The 16,514-nt window shown below is 37.8% G+C and overlaps 1 protein-coding gene across 1 annotated transcript; it reads right to left on the reverse strand.

The window, feature by feature from the left end:
* Positions 1-351: 351 nt before the first annotated feature.
* Positions 352-7,593, reverse strand: tescb (tescalcin b). The gene is made up of 8 exons (XM_039780827.1): positions 7,321-7,593; positions 5,165-5,234; positions 4,835-4,915; positions 4,571-4,710; positions 4,398-4,459; positions 3,671-3,778; positions 3,549-3,596; positions 352-937 (listed from the first exon to the last, which is right to left on the reverse strand). The coding sequence occupies exons 1-8, from the start codon at positions 7,382-7,384 to the stop codon at positions 860-862; spliced, it is 651 nt and encodes a 216-aa protein (XP_039636761.1). The 5' UTR covers positions 7,385-7,593; the 3' UTR covers positions 352-859.
* Positions 7,594-16,514: the final 8,921 nt, after the last annotated feature.

The raw sequence follows: 16,514 nt of genomic DNA on the forward strand, positions 1-16,514 counted from the left end.
AGCAGAAAGGGGGGAGGGACTGAGAAGTTGTCGATGTTCAAATTTGTTGGCGAAGTCCTGGATCTTCACAATCTTACCTACTGCAGCTTTAAGGGTAGATAGACAAAACTTTTCAGCATCAATCATGACAGTCTCTCAAGATTGTATACCTGAGAGACTTTTAATACAAACTATATTAAAATATATCTATGACTAAGTGCTTTAACAAATTTAAAGTATCATTCTAAGGGGAATCAGTCTGCCCTTCTTAAATAAGGACTGATCAGATAATGCATTTAAGCATTTCATCTTGCATGGCAGCACTCCCATTTCCTTTTTCATCAGAAATAAACATCCTGAACTGAAGCCAGATCGGTTTCATGGGGTTTTTATTGTGCAAATGTTGTGCAGAGCATGCACCAAGTGTCATATTTGCATATATGAATAAAAGACATTTCAGATGATTGTATTGCTATTATTAGAAACATTCAGATATATTTTTAAAGTCACACATTTATATCCCTGATTATTAAGAGTTATTGATTTATGGCATTGACATGTTTAATGCATCGTGCATTAATATTTGCATGCATAGAGACATAATTCCTGCTACTCCAGAGATGGATATTTGATAATTGCTTTGTCCAACTACTAACAGGATAGTTGTTATTTGACTGATTATTTCATATTATTGCTTACAATCAAATAAACTGCTTCTACTACATCTGCATAAACCATGTTTTCATTGAATTTGCATAGTTATTCAAACATGAGTAAGGTATATCATTCAATGCAAGCGTACAACTGGAAACAGATCGTGAAACCATAATTGTGCATCTTCAGTTTTTCGAAAGTCACTGCAGAGTTTAGTGTACCAACTTCACTTACACAAGGTTGTTGTGTCCATATTCAAAAAGCGAATGTTCATTTTTGATTCAATCTCAAAGCCATTCAGCAACTAAAAAAAGAGAAGGTTTTCATTGTTAAAAATTTATATTGCTGATACTTTCACTGTCCTTGAAAGTCGATTTTTATTTTAAAGTAGCTACGAGGAACTTTAAAATGTTTCTCAACATTTTCCATCTGATGATCATAAATGAACTGTAACAGCAAACGAGACTAACAGTGAAAAGATTGCTTTTTTCACAAAATGAGCAGCAGATAGACCAGCTCTGTAGTCAAATATTCTGATGGGTCACAGATTTCGGTGTAACAGAAGGAAAAACCTGTATTTGAGTCAACCAAGTAAAAGGTAGCAGGAGATTTCTTTCTATAGGCCTAATTGTATTTTAATTTCATTTTAGAAGTTGTTGTAGTTATGGCTAACAATGGGTCACAGAAAAAAAGAAATTAACGAAGAACAACTAAAAGCTAAAAGGGAGAGTATAAACTTTGGTCGGGCTTTCAACAGATGGAGACAATTAATGGATTGTAAATTATACAAAACCGACCCTGAATTGACCCTCTTCCTCCTAGACAGGTATGTAATATGTCTATTTCATTCTTAAAAAAACTAAAAATGTGAGACGTGTTTGTACTTCAGTAGCCTACATGAAATTACGTCCCCCTTCCATTTAGCGCCCATTTTTATTTATTTTTTTCAATCCATGTTTGTGTTAGCCTACTATTTTCTTTTTGTCCCTGTGTACTTGTGTAAAGCGTCCTCGGGTTTCATAGTCTACATCCAAGTTCCACTTCCATGATTGCTCCGGGGCCGCAGAAAATTCCGGCGGATAAATGTCTTTTCGACGATGTCCGTTTCCTTCCGCTTTCTTTGTGTTAGAATTTTAAACTCCGGTGAATTTATGAGGACTATGGTTAACTGTTCCTCAGATCTCTGCAGGGTGAATTTGTCCAATCTGAGTTTTCTCTCGCGCGACTAAAACAACTTTGAATGTACACGTTCCTCCAAAACAAGTTCCTTCCTGAGGCTATTTTGCAGCGGCTCTGTGCGGAGATTAGCGCTGCCCATGATGATTGTAATTGGTTTAAAGAAATGCCAATAAACCAGAGCACATTTTTCTCCCATCCTGAAATGCTATGTGGACTAGCCAGACCCTCCTCCGCAGCGTGTGGAGGATGGTCTGGCAAAGCGAGACTACGGGTTTCATGAAAGGCACTATATGAACGACTTGCATCGCCGCTGCGGTCCGTCGGGTGCGAGGGCTTGGATCCCGTTCATAACTCAGTCCCTCCAGGATGTCGCGATCGCAACAATTCACGCAAATTCAACCAATTGTGAATTCGGTGCGACTCGCAATTTTTATCAATGACTGCAACTTTACCGCAAATTTGACCAATAACTGGAGTTTCCCGCGACTTCAACCAATCACAGCAGTCCTACGTGCCAGACTTTGTGTCAGTATGTGACGCTGAGAGCCACTGACCAAGCGGGAGTAAGAACGGGTTGACGTAACACACGCACGTCGCCAAATTAATTTCCTTGTTTCTGATATGTAGACGAGACGTGTGTAACTCGAACATCTCACATTTACCAACAAAACGTACAGCGAAAGACCATGCAAAACATTTCAGACCGTCCTGCCAACCTGTATACATTTTAACATCAATGTATGCTGTAACGATTTTTCATTCTGAAGTTGCTGAAAGCTGCTGCTGTTTTGATCCTGTCGGCTATCTGCAGCAGGCGGGGCTCAGTTCCCCCGACAAATGACGCGTACTCACACACAAACGCACACGGTGGATGCAGGAAAAAACATAAGTACAGGATTACCTAAATTGAGGACAGCTACGCTCGTTATTTTAAGCACAATGTACAGTGTTAAAGTCCAATAAGTAACGTTACTTCATCAAACCGTATGAAGGTATGTCCCAGCCCAGGCCAGAATAGGAAATTAACTGACAATGTAAAGATCAACAAGCCACTGACAGATATGGTCAAATTTGATTCATTCAATAAATTATTTTTTTGTCTTAAATCCACCAGCCTTTTTCATATTATGCCAACATTTGCAGCATCCTGAGACTTGTTGGTAAGGTTACTAGGAAAACTCAGCACAGAGTAGTTTTATTCTACCCAAAATAAGTTTCCTTTTTATTTTTAAAGAATTATACCAACAACAAAAAAAATCACAACTTTTTTTTTGCAATTTTCACTGTCTTTTGCAACTTCATTGCAACAAAAATACAAAAGATTTTTTTTCTACAAAAGCTCCCACAAAATCAGGCATTTTGGGCTGCAATAATCTAAAGAAAAGGCAGCAAAATCCTGGAGGGACTGATAACTGCTTGCAGTTCTAGTACTGACCTTAATTGCTACAACACACTCTTGCTAATGCTTTGGCTTGTGACTTTCACAATCACAAATCTTTACAACAGCAGGTGTGGTAAAAACACTACAGCTTTAGTCCAAAGGGGGCGCAAGAATCAAAACAAACTGAAAGTTCCTCGTAGCTGATTTAATTGGAAAAAACAAAAATTCTAAACCATGTCATTTAATATGATCAATTTCAAATATATTCACATATTTCAATGCACTTTTACAAGTATCGTAAATAACTAAGAAAGTAACAAACATATTTATTATAGTGTGTATTCTGTGTACCAACCTTGAGGAAATGTTCAAATGTGATTCCCTCATAGAATTCATCAGGTTCCTGCATGTGAAAAGTGAAGTTACAGACAAACATTTAATCAAACTTAAAGTTATCTTGAGCTACAGCTCACATACCATGTGGCCCATTGAAATACTGGCCACCTCCAACATGGCTGCATCAGCAATGCTTTTGGCTGTGTCCTTCTCCAGTGCCTCGCTGAAAGATAACAGCTCCTCCACCACCTGGACAGATGGGGAGAGAGAGAGAGAGAGAGAGAGAGAGAGAGAGAGAGAGAGAGAGAGAGAGAGAGAGAGAGAGAGAGAGAGAGAGAGAGAGAGAGAGAGAGAGAGAGAGAGAGAGAGAGAGAGAGAGAGAGCATTTTTTTCTGGTAATTAAATAACTAAATATAAAATAACCATATGGTATAGCCTATTTTGTATACTCCTGTGTGAATTAAATACTTGACAATTGAGTACTTTTTTCATTTTATTAACTTTAGTGTAAAATGAACATAACATGCAAGGATCAGTTGTCCAGATGGTGTAAATATTGCCATATTGATGTTTAACATTGCGATGGAAACAATATAGAAAAGCACATATGACAGACATTTTTATATTGCTTTGACAATATATTTCATCAAATCGCCCAGCCCTTTTAAAATTCAGCTTAATATGTTTCAATTATGCTGATAAAAACAGACATAGATAACAGTAAAACTCACACAATAAACCTAGATGATTTCTTCAGACTGTGAGTAGAGATTGTTGTAATCTTCACTGGTTATAGGACGACCTAAGTTCATTTAAAAGGTTTAAAACGTCATGAGTTTTTAATCAACAGAAGTAAGCAGAGGCTTACATGTCTGTATTCCTCAAGGGTTATCGTCCCGTCGTTGTCTGCATCATGCATGTTGAATAAAACTGCAGAGAGTAATAATACAAATACATATAATAAACACAGCTATCAGTTCAACAGCTGTGTGTCAGCCAGAGATAATGTCAGGCATGTGATCATGTGATTTGAAGACACACATCTCAGTTTGTCCCTCCTGATGCTCTCACGCTGTTCCTGTGTCATGTGCAGTGACGGGGGCTTGAAATGGGACATAACCACCAGAAATTCCTTAAAGCCGATCTCCTCAACTGTACCCTCACCGTTCTGCCGAAAGTTTCTGAAGAAATATAGAAATGAGCGTACAGATCGTGCAGTTCTGACAATAACATGAAGCAAATTCTTGAATCTTATCTCGCTCCACATTACAAGTTCAGGCAACTTTCTAACCATTGTCACTGTACCTTCTGTCAAAGAAGGCCTCTATGATCTGCAAACGGATAGGATTGCATGCTAGATCTGGGATTTTATTGAAGTGATCTCTCCTGTGGGTGTAAAGAGGATTTTAAGGTGTGGCATATGGTGTCACACACTGTAATATGTAATTGTGGTCACATGTTGCAAGCTGTATGTGCAAATATAAAGCCTGTTTGGCAGGTTTCAACTTTCGAAGAAGGTTGGTGAGCTGCCAGGCCGATTGGGTTAAATAATTAAATTAAAATGATAACGAACCTGTAGGTGTCACTGAAAAACTCACATTGCACTACACAATACTTAAAAATCTTAAAACTTACAGCAGAGTTTCTTCATTATGGCTCAACTGCTTGAACCTGTTATGTAGGATTCCAATCTGCTCAAATGAAACTGAAAACAGAAAAGTTATTTTGTTAAAGGTCCAAAATGTAATATATTTACTGTAATAAACCCAAAAATGACCCCAATGCGTCATCAGATATTAAGGAAACATGATAAACTGAAATACTATCTTTTCTGACAGCAATGCTAATGCCAGTATTTTCTCCTTTTGAAATTTCTGTTTGTGTTTTGGCCTGTGACAGGCAGGCCGAGTTGCCAGTTAAACCTGTAAAAATGTAAACCCAGCGCGCTACAGCTGTAACGTTAGTACAGCCATGAAAGCAGCAAACAAACGAACGGGATCAACGGAGATGGATTCTACGCAACATTAAAAATCGGCATGTTTCTAACCGTTGCGTGACCAGAGACGTAACAAACCCCAGGTAAATATTGGAGATGTATTTGAAAGATGGAGACAGCTTAGAGCCCAAAAGGACGCCAGGTTGGCTAATTTCCTCCTGAACAGGTGCATTAGCTTCAGGCTAATTTATCACGGCTACACAGGACGGGCATTTTATGTCATTTCAACATTCGTGCAACTACTCACATTGAATTGTATAGCTAGAGTACCCGAGTTGCTTACTCGCAAAAAAACTGAGACACAGCCAGTAGCCTGTTCAGCGGCCGTAGCCAACAACGGTGAGTTATTTGAAGCCAAGAGAGGGGGGCTGTAAATCAGGACGAGAGGACCTTGAGTTTGCAGTGTGTTTAGAGATTGTTGCCGTAATTCTCAGCCAATAAGGTATGTATTTCAGTCGGGTGGAAAAGGACGGCAAGGTAGTGGTATTTTTAGCAGTTCCTATCGTAATTCTAAGCTGAGGAAGTGTGTCTGCCTGGCATGTGGAGAGGACAGCGAGGTTGTGGGTTTTTTAGCAGTTCCTACTGTAATTTTAAGCCGAAAAAGTGTGTCTGTCAGTTGGGTACAGAGCTCCGGGTGAGCACAGGCTTTAATGACTATCAATATAGCCAGCATCTACCGTTAGCTACTCCGCTGTGCTGTGAAGTAATGTCTGGCTATGTGAGACAAGCGTCTAGCAACATTGTTGTGGATGCTCCGGTCTCAGCCTGGCAACCTCCGGGAACTTCGAGTCTGGGGAGGAGGGGGCGGGGGAAACGACTCTCTGCAGTAGTTTGAATTTGTACTGCAGTAACTATTTTAAACACTAGCTGTTAGTATTACATATTGCACCTTTAAGTGTGCATGCATAAATAGCTTAAATGCCGCCAAAATAGTGAGACACAAAGTAAACATAAAACTCTTTAAACCTATTAAACATTAATAATTTTGACATTTAAATAAGTAAGTTTGTTGAGAATCTGATGGTAACAGCTCTTTCATTCCTTCACAAGTTTTACTAGAGGTTTTCAAGGCATGCAGATTTGAATATTCATATTTTATGTAAACACTTTGGTTTGCGGTTGCCTGTCACCTGCAGCTACCAAACTCACCTCTATCATATGAGGCTACAGGTGAATTAAAGTAGCTATTGCTGCATATATAAAGTCATAACTTGCAGGCACATATCCATTAGATATAGCTTATCCTCTTCTCTTAAACAGTTGTAACACAGTCATATGACATAGTAGTAGCCTAATATAAAATGCCAGATATTGAAAGTTTAGGTAGTCCTGGAAAAGGGGACAAGATCACTCACTGATTGCACATTGTTTGACAATTTTACAGTCAAAAAAGCAAAAAAGTCCAGGCAGCCTGAATGAGCACTAGGTGTTAAAGGGTTAAATTGTTTTGTCAAAGCTTTCAATACAGTGTCTGATCTATTATTAACTGTACTTCCCTCTGTAGACTGGTTAAAGTTGTTGTAAATCTAAAGTATTCATTACTACTGCACCACACTACTGGTTTTCCTTAGAGATGCTGGACATGAGTAATTAAAAGGCAAATAATGATCATATCTTTACTTATGGCGTTTTCCCCTTTAAGACAAGACTGGATTAAAATGAGACTGAATTCAAATAAAAATTCCGGTGCAGTGAGCTCAGGTTTTGGTTTTCACACATCCTACATATCTGACTGCTGTGTTTAAAAAGGAGGTGCTTAATGCCAATGCAAACAATAATAATGATGTCTACTCACAGCCCGTCGTTTCCGCCAGATCAACGTATTCTGGTTTACCCGGTAAGGACTGTAGCGCACCCATACCTCGGAAAATATCTTCCACCAGTCCGGTTTTAACTGGACCAGAGACAGGTCAGAAATTAGCCAAAACTGTTTGAATTGAAACGGCTCTCAGAGGGTCATGTCTCAGAATCATCCATCTCCACCTAAGTGTTTGTACGCCAGACTTGTTTTCCGTTTGCGGTCGCCAGGCAGGTCTCATCTCTCTGCAAATGACGCAGGCTACTTCCGCGACTACCGTGCTGATGACGACACATAGGAACAACAGGCTGCAGTTTGAATTATTTATCTAGACTTTTTTCATTTATTCAGAGGCTGCGACCATTGATTGTGTTTGTTTATACTGTAGGCTACCAGCCAGGGAATATGGAGAGTAGGAAGGTAGTTCTCAGATATCATACACGACTGAAATATTACATAGACTATAGAGTTTCAAACGGAACTCTTTTGATATTTTTTATTCACATACATTTGTTTCATCATTAATTATGACTATACTACAATCCATTTAACTCTGCCAGTTTCCCCGGTTGCACCCACATTTTTTTTTTTTTTTTTTTTTACTTTTATTGAGCAGCAAAACATACTCTCATAAAAACTTCTTTTAAATTCTGGACGTACAAGGTTTCTTCCAAAATTATCAAACATGTCAAGCTGAACTACTGAGAAATACAATATTTCTATTTTGATCGGTAGATAATAAAAACATGTATTTTAATAGATATAAACTCACTGAATATGACGTCCATTTAGCACCGGAACTTTAGATGATATCCCATATTCTTCATCAACAGGTGGAATTTGACACTTGTCATAGAAATCGACAAGTTTGAAACATGTAGGGAGTCTAATTAACCATATGACCTGCATTAGGAATTTTAGATGAGCTCCACTGTTTTTAAAATGTATTTTGTTTGTAATAAATAAACATAAAATAAAAAATATATATTAGTTGATCCGTATGATCTTAAAGAGCTCAGTCAGTATTTGTGCAAACTGTCAAATGTAGTAATTATGTAATTATAAATGTAATTTTATAAAAAAAATAACCTGATGGCGTATCCAATGTTTATTCTATTTCTGACCCTGTGTGATTTTATATTCCAGTTTATGCAGAACTGCAATGTTAACCTAGAAATCTGGCTTGTCAGGCTACTGCAATGTGAAAATGTGTCGTATGACCTAATAGTATCAGAGAAGTTTCCATAAATGATCACAGCAGTCTTGGCTCTGATTTTCAAGCTTTGAAAGAAACCTGTTCATGCACATAAAGTAACATGACTGTACGTGCAGTCATTTACATAAGTGAAACAAGTTACATGCTAAATATATTATAGATTAAAACTATGTAGTACTAAAATACACCACATGGTGGTAGCGTTTAGTCAATTATGTAATGTATGTACCACCAGTAGAGATCAGTTATCCCTGAATCCAGTTTTGTTGTTTATCAGAGCAGGGGTAAAATATACGTGTGTGTGTGTGTGTGTGTGTGTGTGTGTGTGTGTGTGTGTGTGTGTGTGTGTGTGTGTGTGTGTGTGTGTGTGTGTGTGTGTGTGTGTGTGTGTGTGTGTGTGTGTGTGGCATTAAGTGCCATTATTTCGTAGTGGTTCATCTCAGTCCCTTGAGGGTAGCATTTGTGTTTCCATGTCATTCTCTTTACATTAATTGAATTAAAGTTATTGTTAAATACCAATTTTCAGTATTCAGTATCAAAACAAAATATACCATACATTTTCAAAATTCACAGCTGTTTCCAAAGCTGTCAAGTCCCACCGTCTGTAACTGTTGCATTCTCCAGTCATGAGCAATTAGCTGTCATTGCTAATAGTGAATCAACAGGCCTTGTAAGAACAATAGCAAAACACTGCTTGGAAAAGAATCCTCATATCATACTATTTTATCTTACTAATCTCCATTTCTTTACATTTCTCTTAGTGTCAGATGTATGTACTGTATAATATTCCTGCACAAAACTGTGCTCACACCTGAGGATTGTAAAGAAATTGTCACTTTTTAAGCTTAAGAGCTCAACAGGTTTTGTCACCTATATTAGGAAATCTGAAATCCCCATTATGACACTAATCAATTATCAAGTAAATGACGGTGCAGTAATAGAGCACTATATCGGAAGGTTACTAGTGCTCTTTATACTTGTTGTGATACAACTTGGTTAATTAGAGTCTGCCCTAAAGATTTAATCATCTGTGTGTGAGAGCTCTTTATGCTCTCTGTGCCAGTATTGTGTGACTGTAATCAAATGCAAACTGTGTCATAATAACATTTGTCTGCTTTGTGCAATGCAGTAAAACAAATAACTATGCCACAGATTGTATCTTTGAATACAGTTCAAAAACATGGGAATGCACAAGGTCAAAGACCACATTCTTTATGACATATATATATTGTAGATATATATATATATATATATATATATTGTAGATTTAGATTGGGTATGTTTTGCCCTATGCTATTTAGAATATGAGCAACCTGTAAATGAAAAGTAATGATGCTTTTCATTTCAGTTTTAAAATGCTTTACATATCTGTAAGCTATTGGGCTCTGATAGCTGAGAGTCAAGGAAGATGTTCATGGTAGAAAGAGGTAGACCAAATCACAACATGTTCAAATATTTTCCCTGTGCAGAGTAATTGATGCACCTAGTAGTACACAATCAATCGGGCCTGAACCCCCAATACATTTTCTTTTCTTTTCTTTATCTGTCTCTGCCCTTGAAATGTTATTTCCCATAACATTGTCTCACTTGCAGCATGTTATGTTTGTGTGCTTTGTAACTATTACTGAGCGCACTACATTTGATGGCTTGAAATTGATTTGAATAAAGACTCCGCTTCAGAGAGAGGGGGAGAAAATAAGGAGGTGTCTGATACAGAGACAAAAAGGGGCGGAAAAGTGTGGCCAAGGAGAGAGGGCAGCCTGAGCCTGTTTTGCATGCACAGGGGCTTCTGTGGGAGAAGGAGTTGACAGGGCGCCGCAGTGCTGCCTCCAGCTCTCAGACAACAGCTGCTCAGAAAGAGGAGACGTCCTGAGGGTGCTGCGACATGCCTCGCTCTTTCTCCATCTTTCTTCTCACCTGTCTGCCTCTTCTTTTCACTAAACAGACATATGCTAGACACATATGCAATACACTGCCTTCTCCACGTTCACACACATCTCTTTCTCAATGAAAATCACACACACACACACACACACACACACACCGAGGCATGGGGTTGAAAGAAATTGGCAGGCAGCCTGTGCTCCCCAAAATAAACCAGGTAAAGCTGGATATTTGATGGGATCTGTTATTTGTTCTACTTAACTTGGAAAGATGTTTATGACGAATAAATATCAGCAGTTACATGAAAATGAAATATTCTTACTCTACTGTTTTCCGAGCCGCTGATGACAGAAATTCAAGTAGATGAGCCATTGTACTGTATTAACATCAAAAACATATTTTTTTTATTTATATTTGCATCAGTGTAATTTGGTTACTTTTGAAGTTTGTGTATTTCATTTTGATCCATTTCCTCATGCAAAGAATAGAAAAGACATTTCGGCTGAGTGATTTTATCCACAACCTGAGCACCTCATACTGCAACATTTGTATGTCTGTTGTCACCACGTCTTGTGTGAGAGTGATGCCTTTATATCACACAATAACCTGGTAAGATTGTTTGATGTGACAGCTCACATAATTTAAGAACGATGAAACCTTTTATTTTTTTGACACAAAACCTCATTAAATAAAGAATCTTTAGCAACTATCCCCATATTTAGCATGCATTAGCAGTATATAAACATTTGTTAAATGGTTTAAATGATTTATATCACACTACAATGTAATTGTAAGCAGATATGAATTGATGTATTTGTACACCCATAAGAAGAGGCTGGTGTATAAACAGATAATGTATTGCAATACAGTGAAACACAGTATAATAATATAATTTATGTCCTAATAGGAGAAGTTATTATTGCTGGCAAAACATGAATAAGCAATAAAATACATCCTTACAGCTACATAAAACTACAATATAGTGTGTTATAAACCATTCATTAAATGTTTGTATACTGCTTATACATGCAAAATACTGTAGGTCTCATATCCTCATATCAAAACGTCAGAGAATCTTTAATTTCTCATTAATACAAATTAATTAAAACAAAATGAGTGCATGACAAATGTATTAATGGTCACCCTACATTTATATGCATGCTATACATTAATATAAATGGATTTAAAATAAAATCAGAAGCCTGCTTTTGTTTGGGTACTGTTATTATTACTTTCACAACTTTAGAGGTGACCCAGTTCTAAAATCAAAACATCCAGATGGGATGCTGAGAATTTAGTATGAAATAATTACTCTACCTCATTTGAAGGATACTAGCAGAAAAACAACCTTCTGTCTATGTGGCTTAAAAGAAAATTAAATATATTACAAACCAAGATTTTGTGTCCAACTGTAGGTAGGAATGACAATGTCATCTTAATCTTTTTATACTCATTCTACTGCAATAAATCAGGAAAGTGATTTCACAGCTTTTTCAGTTTACTTTTGAATTGATAGCACATAAAAGGACAGAAAGGTGTTTCTTTTTTACTTTTTGCCCTTGGTTTGTCAATATAAAAATGGAGAAGGGATTGCAGAGGCGTGAACAGGGCATGCTCTGATCTCCAGACAGAAAGAAATCAATTTCTGAGTACAAGCAGTTTCGAGACAGCCAAAGACGAAGTCAAGTTACAGTGTAAAACAGTAAGGTTGTAGAAAGGTCAGTGAAGTTTTAGAAACGTAAAAGTAGTTATATGGTGATCAAGAAGACTAAATTAAGATTTAAAAAAATCCATACAAACTATACTATCCAGTTTCAAGTGATGACTAAATGGCCTTTTCCCCCAACAACTCCTTTGGGGGGAACCCTCATCTATCTCAGGCCTGATGGGAGATTTAATCCCTCAAGTGTGTCCTGGGTCTGTTCTGGGGTGTCTTCCCAGTTGGTCATGCCCGAGGACACCTCCAAACAGAGCCTGGCATTTTGATGAGATGCCTGATCCACTTAAGCTGGCTGCGTCCTCACAGCAAAAAGAAGCAGTTGTTCAATGTCGATGCTTTCCAAAATCATTGAGCTCTCTTTAACACAGAGGGAGACAAGCCACCCAGCGGAGAATCCTCATTGTATCTGCATTCTCATTATTTCTGTCAGTGTTTGTGAGGATTTGAATGAGGACTGACTGATCAATTGAGAGTTTTACTTTAGCTCTCGCTTCACCGCCACATGGTCATACTAGTCCTGCCAGCCAATGCCCCTAACTGATGATCAATCTCACAAACCATCACAACTGAACTCCTCCACTTGTGGCAGCTGCTAACTAATCCACCTTTATCTGCATCACATTCAGCTTTAAAACTCTCCACTGAACATCAAAGGTCACAATCCTTTAAAGCCATAAGGAGAGAATCATCCGCAAAAAGCAAAAATGCCACCAGCGTGACACCAAATGTCAAGTGTCCCATATTTGCATTTACATTCAATTGTACTTGTTCTCAACATTGTCATTACCTCCGCCAAGGAGGTTATGTTTTCGGTTCGGTTTGTTTGTTTGTCAGCAGGATTACGGAAAAACTACTACTACTATGTTTTCATGAAACTTGGTGAAATGGTGAAGCATGGGCCAGAGAAAATCCTATTACATTTTGGAACGGCTCTGAATCACAGGGGCGGATACACAATAGCAACTTTTTGACCAGCAGCACATTCAGTCGACCATTCATCAGCCAAACAAAAACGTGAATGAGCTGTGAATGTGCGTACCTGATGACCAATCACTGATTCCAATTGTTTGTCTGAGGAATTCATTCTCCTTTGTTTTTATTCTAAATGATTAAGTTGACTATTTAAGTTTTCTTTCTTTCTTTCTTCTCTTAAAATACAAGAGTGAGTTTATTCCAGTGTCTGAATCCTCTCTATATTTGACACTTCAGTTCCACAGTCTGTACAACAGCCTTCATAAAAAAGTTTTTTTTAACATTAGATGTAGATTTAGATGCATACAGATGTGATAACAGTTTAAAAATAGTAAAAGCTAATGATAAAGCTAGTTAGAGTCAATTAAGTTTGTCTTTATTTTTAAACTTTAATTTTTTAAATTTTGTATGAATGTAAATAGTTACTTTTAATAACATCAGGGATACTTAACTGCGTGATGTCATCAAGCAACAGCCCATCCCAATTTAACCCCTGATGAGGACTAATTAATATGTTTGGCAAATGTAATTGGGTAATGTTGGCTGGGGTTGAAGAAGTGTGCTGTAAACTTATACAAATCTAATAAAGAGCAGGGCAGAGCCTCTAATGTTTGCCTGAACTCTGATGGCTTCCACTCAGTGAGGAAATACTTCATGGTGGATGTGTTAGACTGTAACACAGCTTTCTTTGTAACAGCAAAAACTCAGGCACCCTTGTCAATTAATTATGTGCTTCTTGGTCTTGGAAGTAATGCTCTGTTCCCACTGTAGCTAGTTTGCAGGGCACGCTAATGTTGGTACATTACATTAGAGCATGTAAACACTGGTTAATCCATTCCTTACACTTTTGTTTTTGTGTTTTGGTTTTGGTTTTGGAAAGGCTAAAAAATAGACAAAGCCCATTTTCTTAAAATGCAGAGTATCTCGCTACAGCTCCTTGCACACTGAGAAATTAAAAGTGTAACAGACCTGCCATCATGTCAAATGGCCTTAACTTAAGGCTGCTAAAGTAATATTGTATGTATCTCCTTGTTACAGCATTTCCCTGAGGTTACAGTAAGCCAGAGAAGAAACTGAGCTGGTTTTATTCTGCTACCAACTGTATAAAATTTGCCATTTTCCTGACCCTCCTAGGAAATCCTTAAAAAATAGGTATGCTAGTTGGCTGTGGAAAAGTGCTTACAGCATGCCCTTAGGATGGATTACCTTATTGGCCACTGTCTAAAATCAAATGTTTATTGGATAAGGGCATGCTGGCCTTGTTGTTAGGCAGGCAGTTCATAGCCAGTGTGTGGAAGTTATGCTAAGCTTTAACTTTTACTACACAGTAATGTCTTGCTTAGATCTTAATTTAGGATTAAGTGATGCTTTAACCTATTTTACCTCAGAGACCCTTTGGTGGGTTCATTATTGGAAATCTAAATCATGAACTTTATGCAAGTGTATTGAGTCTAAATATAAATTCCAATGATGCAAAAAATGATACACTAAATTACAGGAAAATATGCATACACTGATGATAATACATGCAAAAATTTCCATTTGAAGTACAGCTAAAGAAAATTACACCTTCAAAATTCCCCTCAGTATATACAGTCCGTGATATGCAAATGTTTTGCTATCAAAAGCAAGGACAGCTGTTCAAACCTTAAGAGAGAGAATATTGAGTTGATGAGGGGCGTCACAGAGGTGCTAGACTGTATATGGCAGATGAATATGTGATGATTGGACAGAGCACAGAAAACCTGTGATTATGAATTACAGTCGACGCATCTGGGCCAGGTTCTGTCTCTAGTGCGTGATTTGATTACTGATTTTAAATGAAAACTGTTTTGTTGTGTTTTACATTTGTTCAATAGACATACTTATATGATATATTTGTCAGATGTGAAGTGACCAACAAGCAAATTTGAAAACCCTTAAACCAAAAAGCTTTTGAAAAACTGCTGTTCCCATTAACACCAGTGCAATGATGACTACTGCTGTGCTGAAATTAATACCAAAACGGTGTTAGATTGTGGTAATTTCATTAACAAGACTGAGATAATATGGGGCAATATTGGGTCAATCCATCCAACAGTTGTCAAGACATCTAACTCAAAACAACAAATATTAACCTCATGGTGGCACTAGAATAAATGTCATGGGATCACCAGTGTAATTATGATTCATCGTCCAGGAATCCTGATTGTCTGTTTAGAAATTTGTGCCAATCCATCTAATAGATGTTGAGATATTTCACTCAATAATTGAAAAGTTTGACCTGCTAGGGTACTAAATCACCAAACTCAGTAGATTTCATCCTCTTGGGAGTCGGGACCATAAATGTCTGTATCCAACAGTACAGTTATTCAGAAGTCGTGGGCTCACCGACAGACTGACTTTCTCTATCCATAGGGCCATGCCACTAGCCTGGCTAAAAAAACAACTTTATTAGGAATATGCATCACATACGTACAATATAAAGAAAAATAATTGAGCTCTAAAACTTTATTTTGACACAGGGCCCTCATAAAACAGAGAGCCTTAAAATAGTCAAATAAAGCAGGGCCCACTTTAGTTGATATTGTACCTTAGTGGTTAAAACTTCCAAACGAATTTGCAATTAATCAAATAGCCTGTAATAAAGTTCAAGATTTCAAGTGACACGGACTTTAGCGTTGGTGGCGCGTGCATGTGCGCACCCGCGTACTCGCGCACCACACGGACATGATGCGAGCGCTCGCCTTCGCTGCTTATGCCGTCCATAGCAGACTTTTCTTGGATTGCCTGACGTGTTCTATCCTTTCCTGTCTGCGTGAATGTCTGATCAGTAAGTTACATGTTCTTGTGATGTTGTTATGACTGAGGACGGACATTTCTTTGAGTTGATAAACTCTAATTTTATAGAGTTTATAGACACGTTTAATTACGTGTAATTGGCTAGCTGTGACGGCGAAGTTTGTTTGTGTTTGGTAGCCTATTGTCATTTGTTATTAGCACTGCTGAATTGTGTCAGGCTACCTGATTGTGTGTTCTGTAATCCTGTTCAGTTTATTAATATATTGTGGAGTAACGTTGGTTATTTACACTGTCAACAGAACGTATAGTCTGCCTATTGTAACGTGACGCAAATGTAACGTCAGCTGTTGACGTCAGTAGTATTAATACCGAAATGAGTGTTAACATGCCTATTGATAGTACTTTTTCTATTGATAGCCTATTATTAATGTGATTGATTGTGTTTACATCCTCAGAAAGGCCTAGTTAATAGGTTGGTATTTATGGCTAACCTAACATGTACTATCCTATGTTTCAGACCACACACCTAGGCTACCTTTTGACGTATGACATAACTAGGTCTACTGTATTGCTGTTTCCTGTCTAGTGTGTTCTGACCAACACCCCAGGCCGAGTGCT

Source organism: Perca fluviatilis, chromosome 17 (assembly GCF_010015445.1).
Source record: "Perca fluviatilis chromosome 17, GENO_Pfluv_1.0, whole genome shotgun sequence".
In the NCBI taxonomy this organism is placed as follows: domain Eukaryota; kingdom Metazoa; phylum Chordata; class Actinopteri; order Perciformes; family Percidae; genus Perca; species Perca fluviatilis.

Excerpts from the sequence above, each read along its gene's own strand:
- tescb (XM_039780827.1), bottom strand. The coding sequence starts at position 7,384 with ATGGGTGCGCTACAGTCCTTACCGGGTAAACCAGAATACGTTGATCTG. Across the intron at positions 4,711-4,834 it reads GAGGCCTTCTTTGACAGAAG|AAACTTTCGGCAGAACGGTG; the intron begins GTACAGTGACAA and ends ATATTTCTTCAG. Across the intron at positions 3,779-4,397 it reads CCCTTGAGGAATACAGACAT|GTGGTGGAGGAGCTGTTATC; the intron begins GTAAGCCTCTGC and ends CCATCTGTCCAG.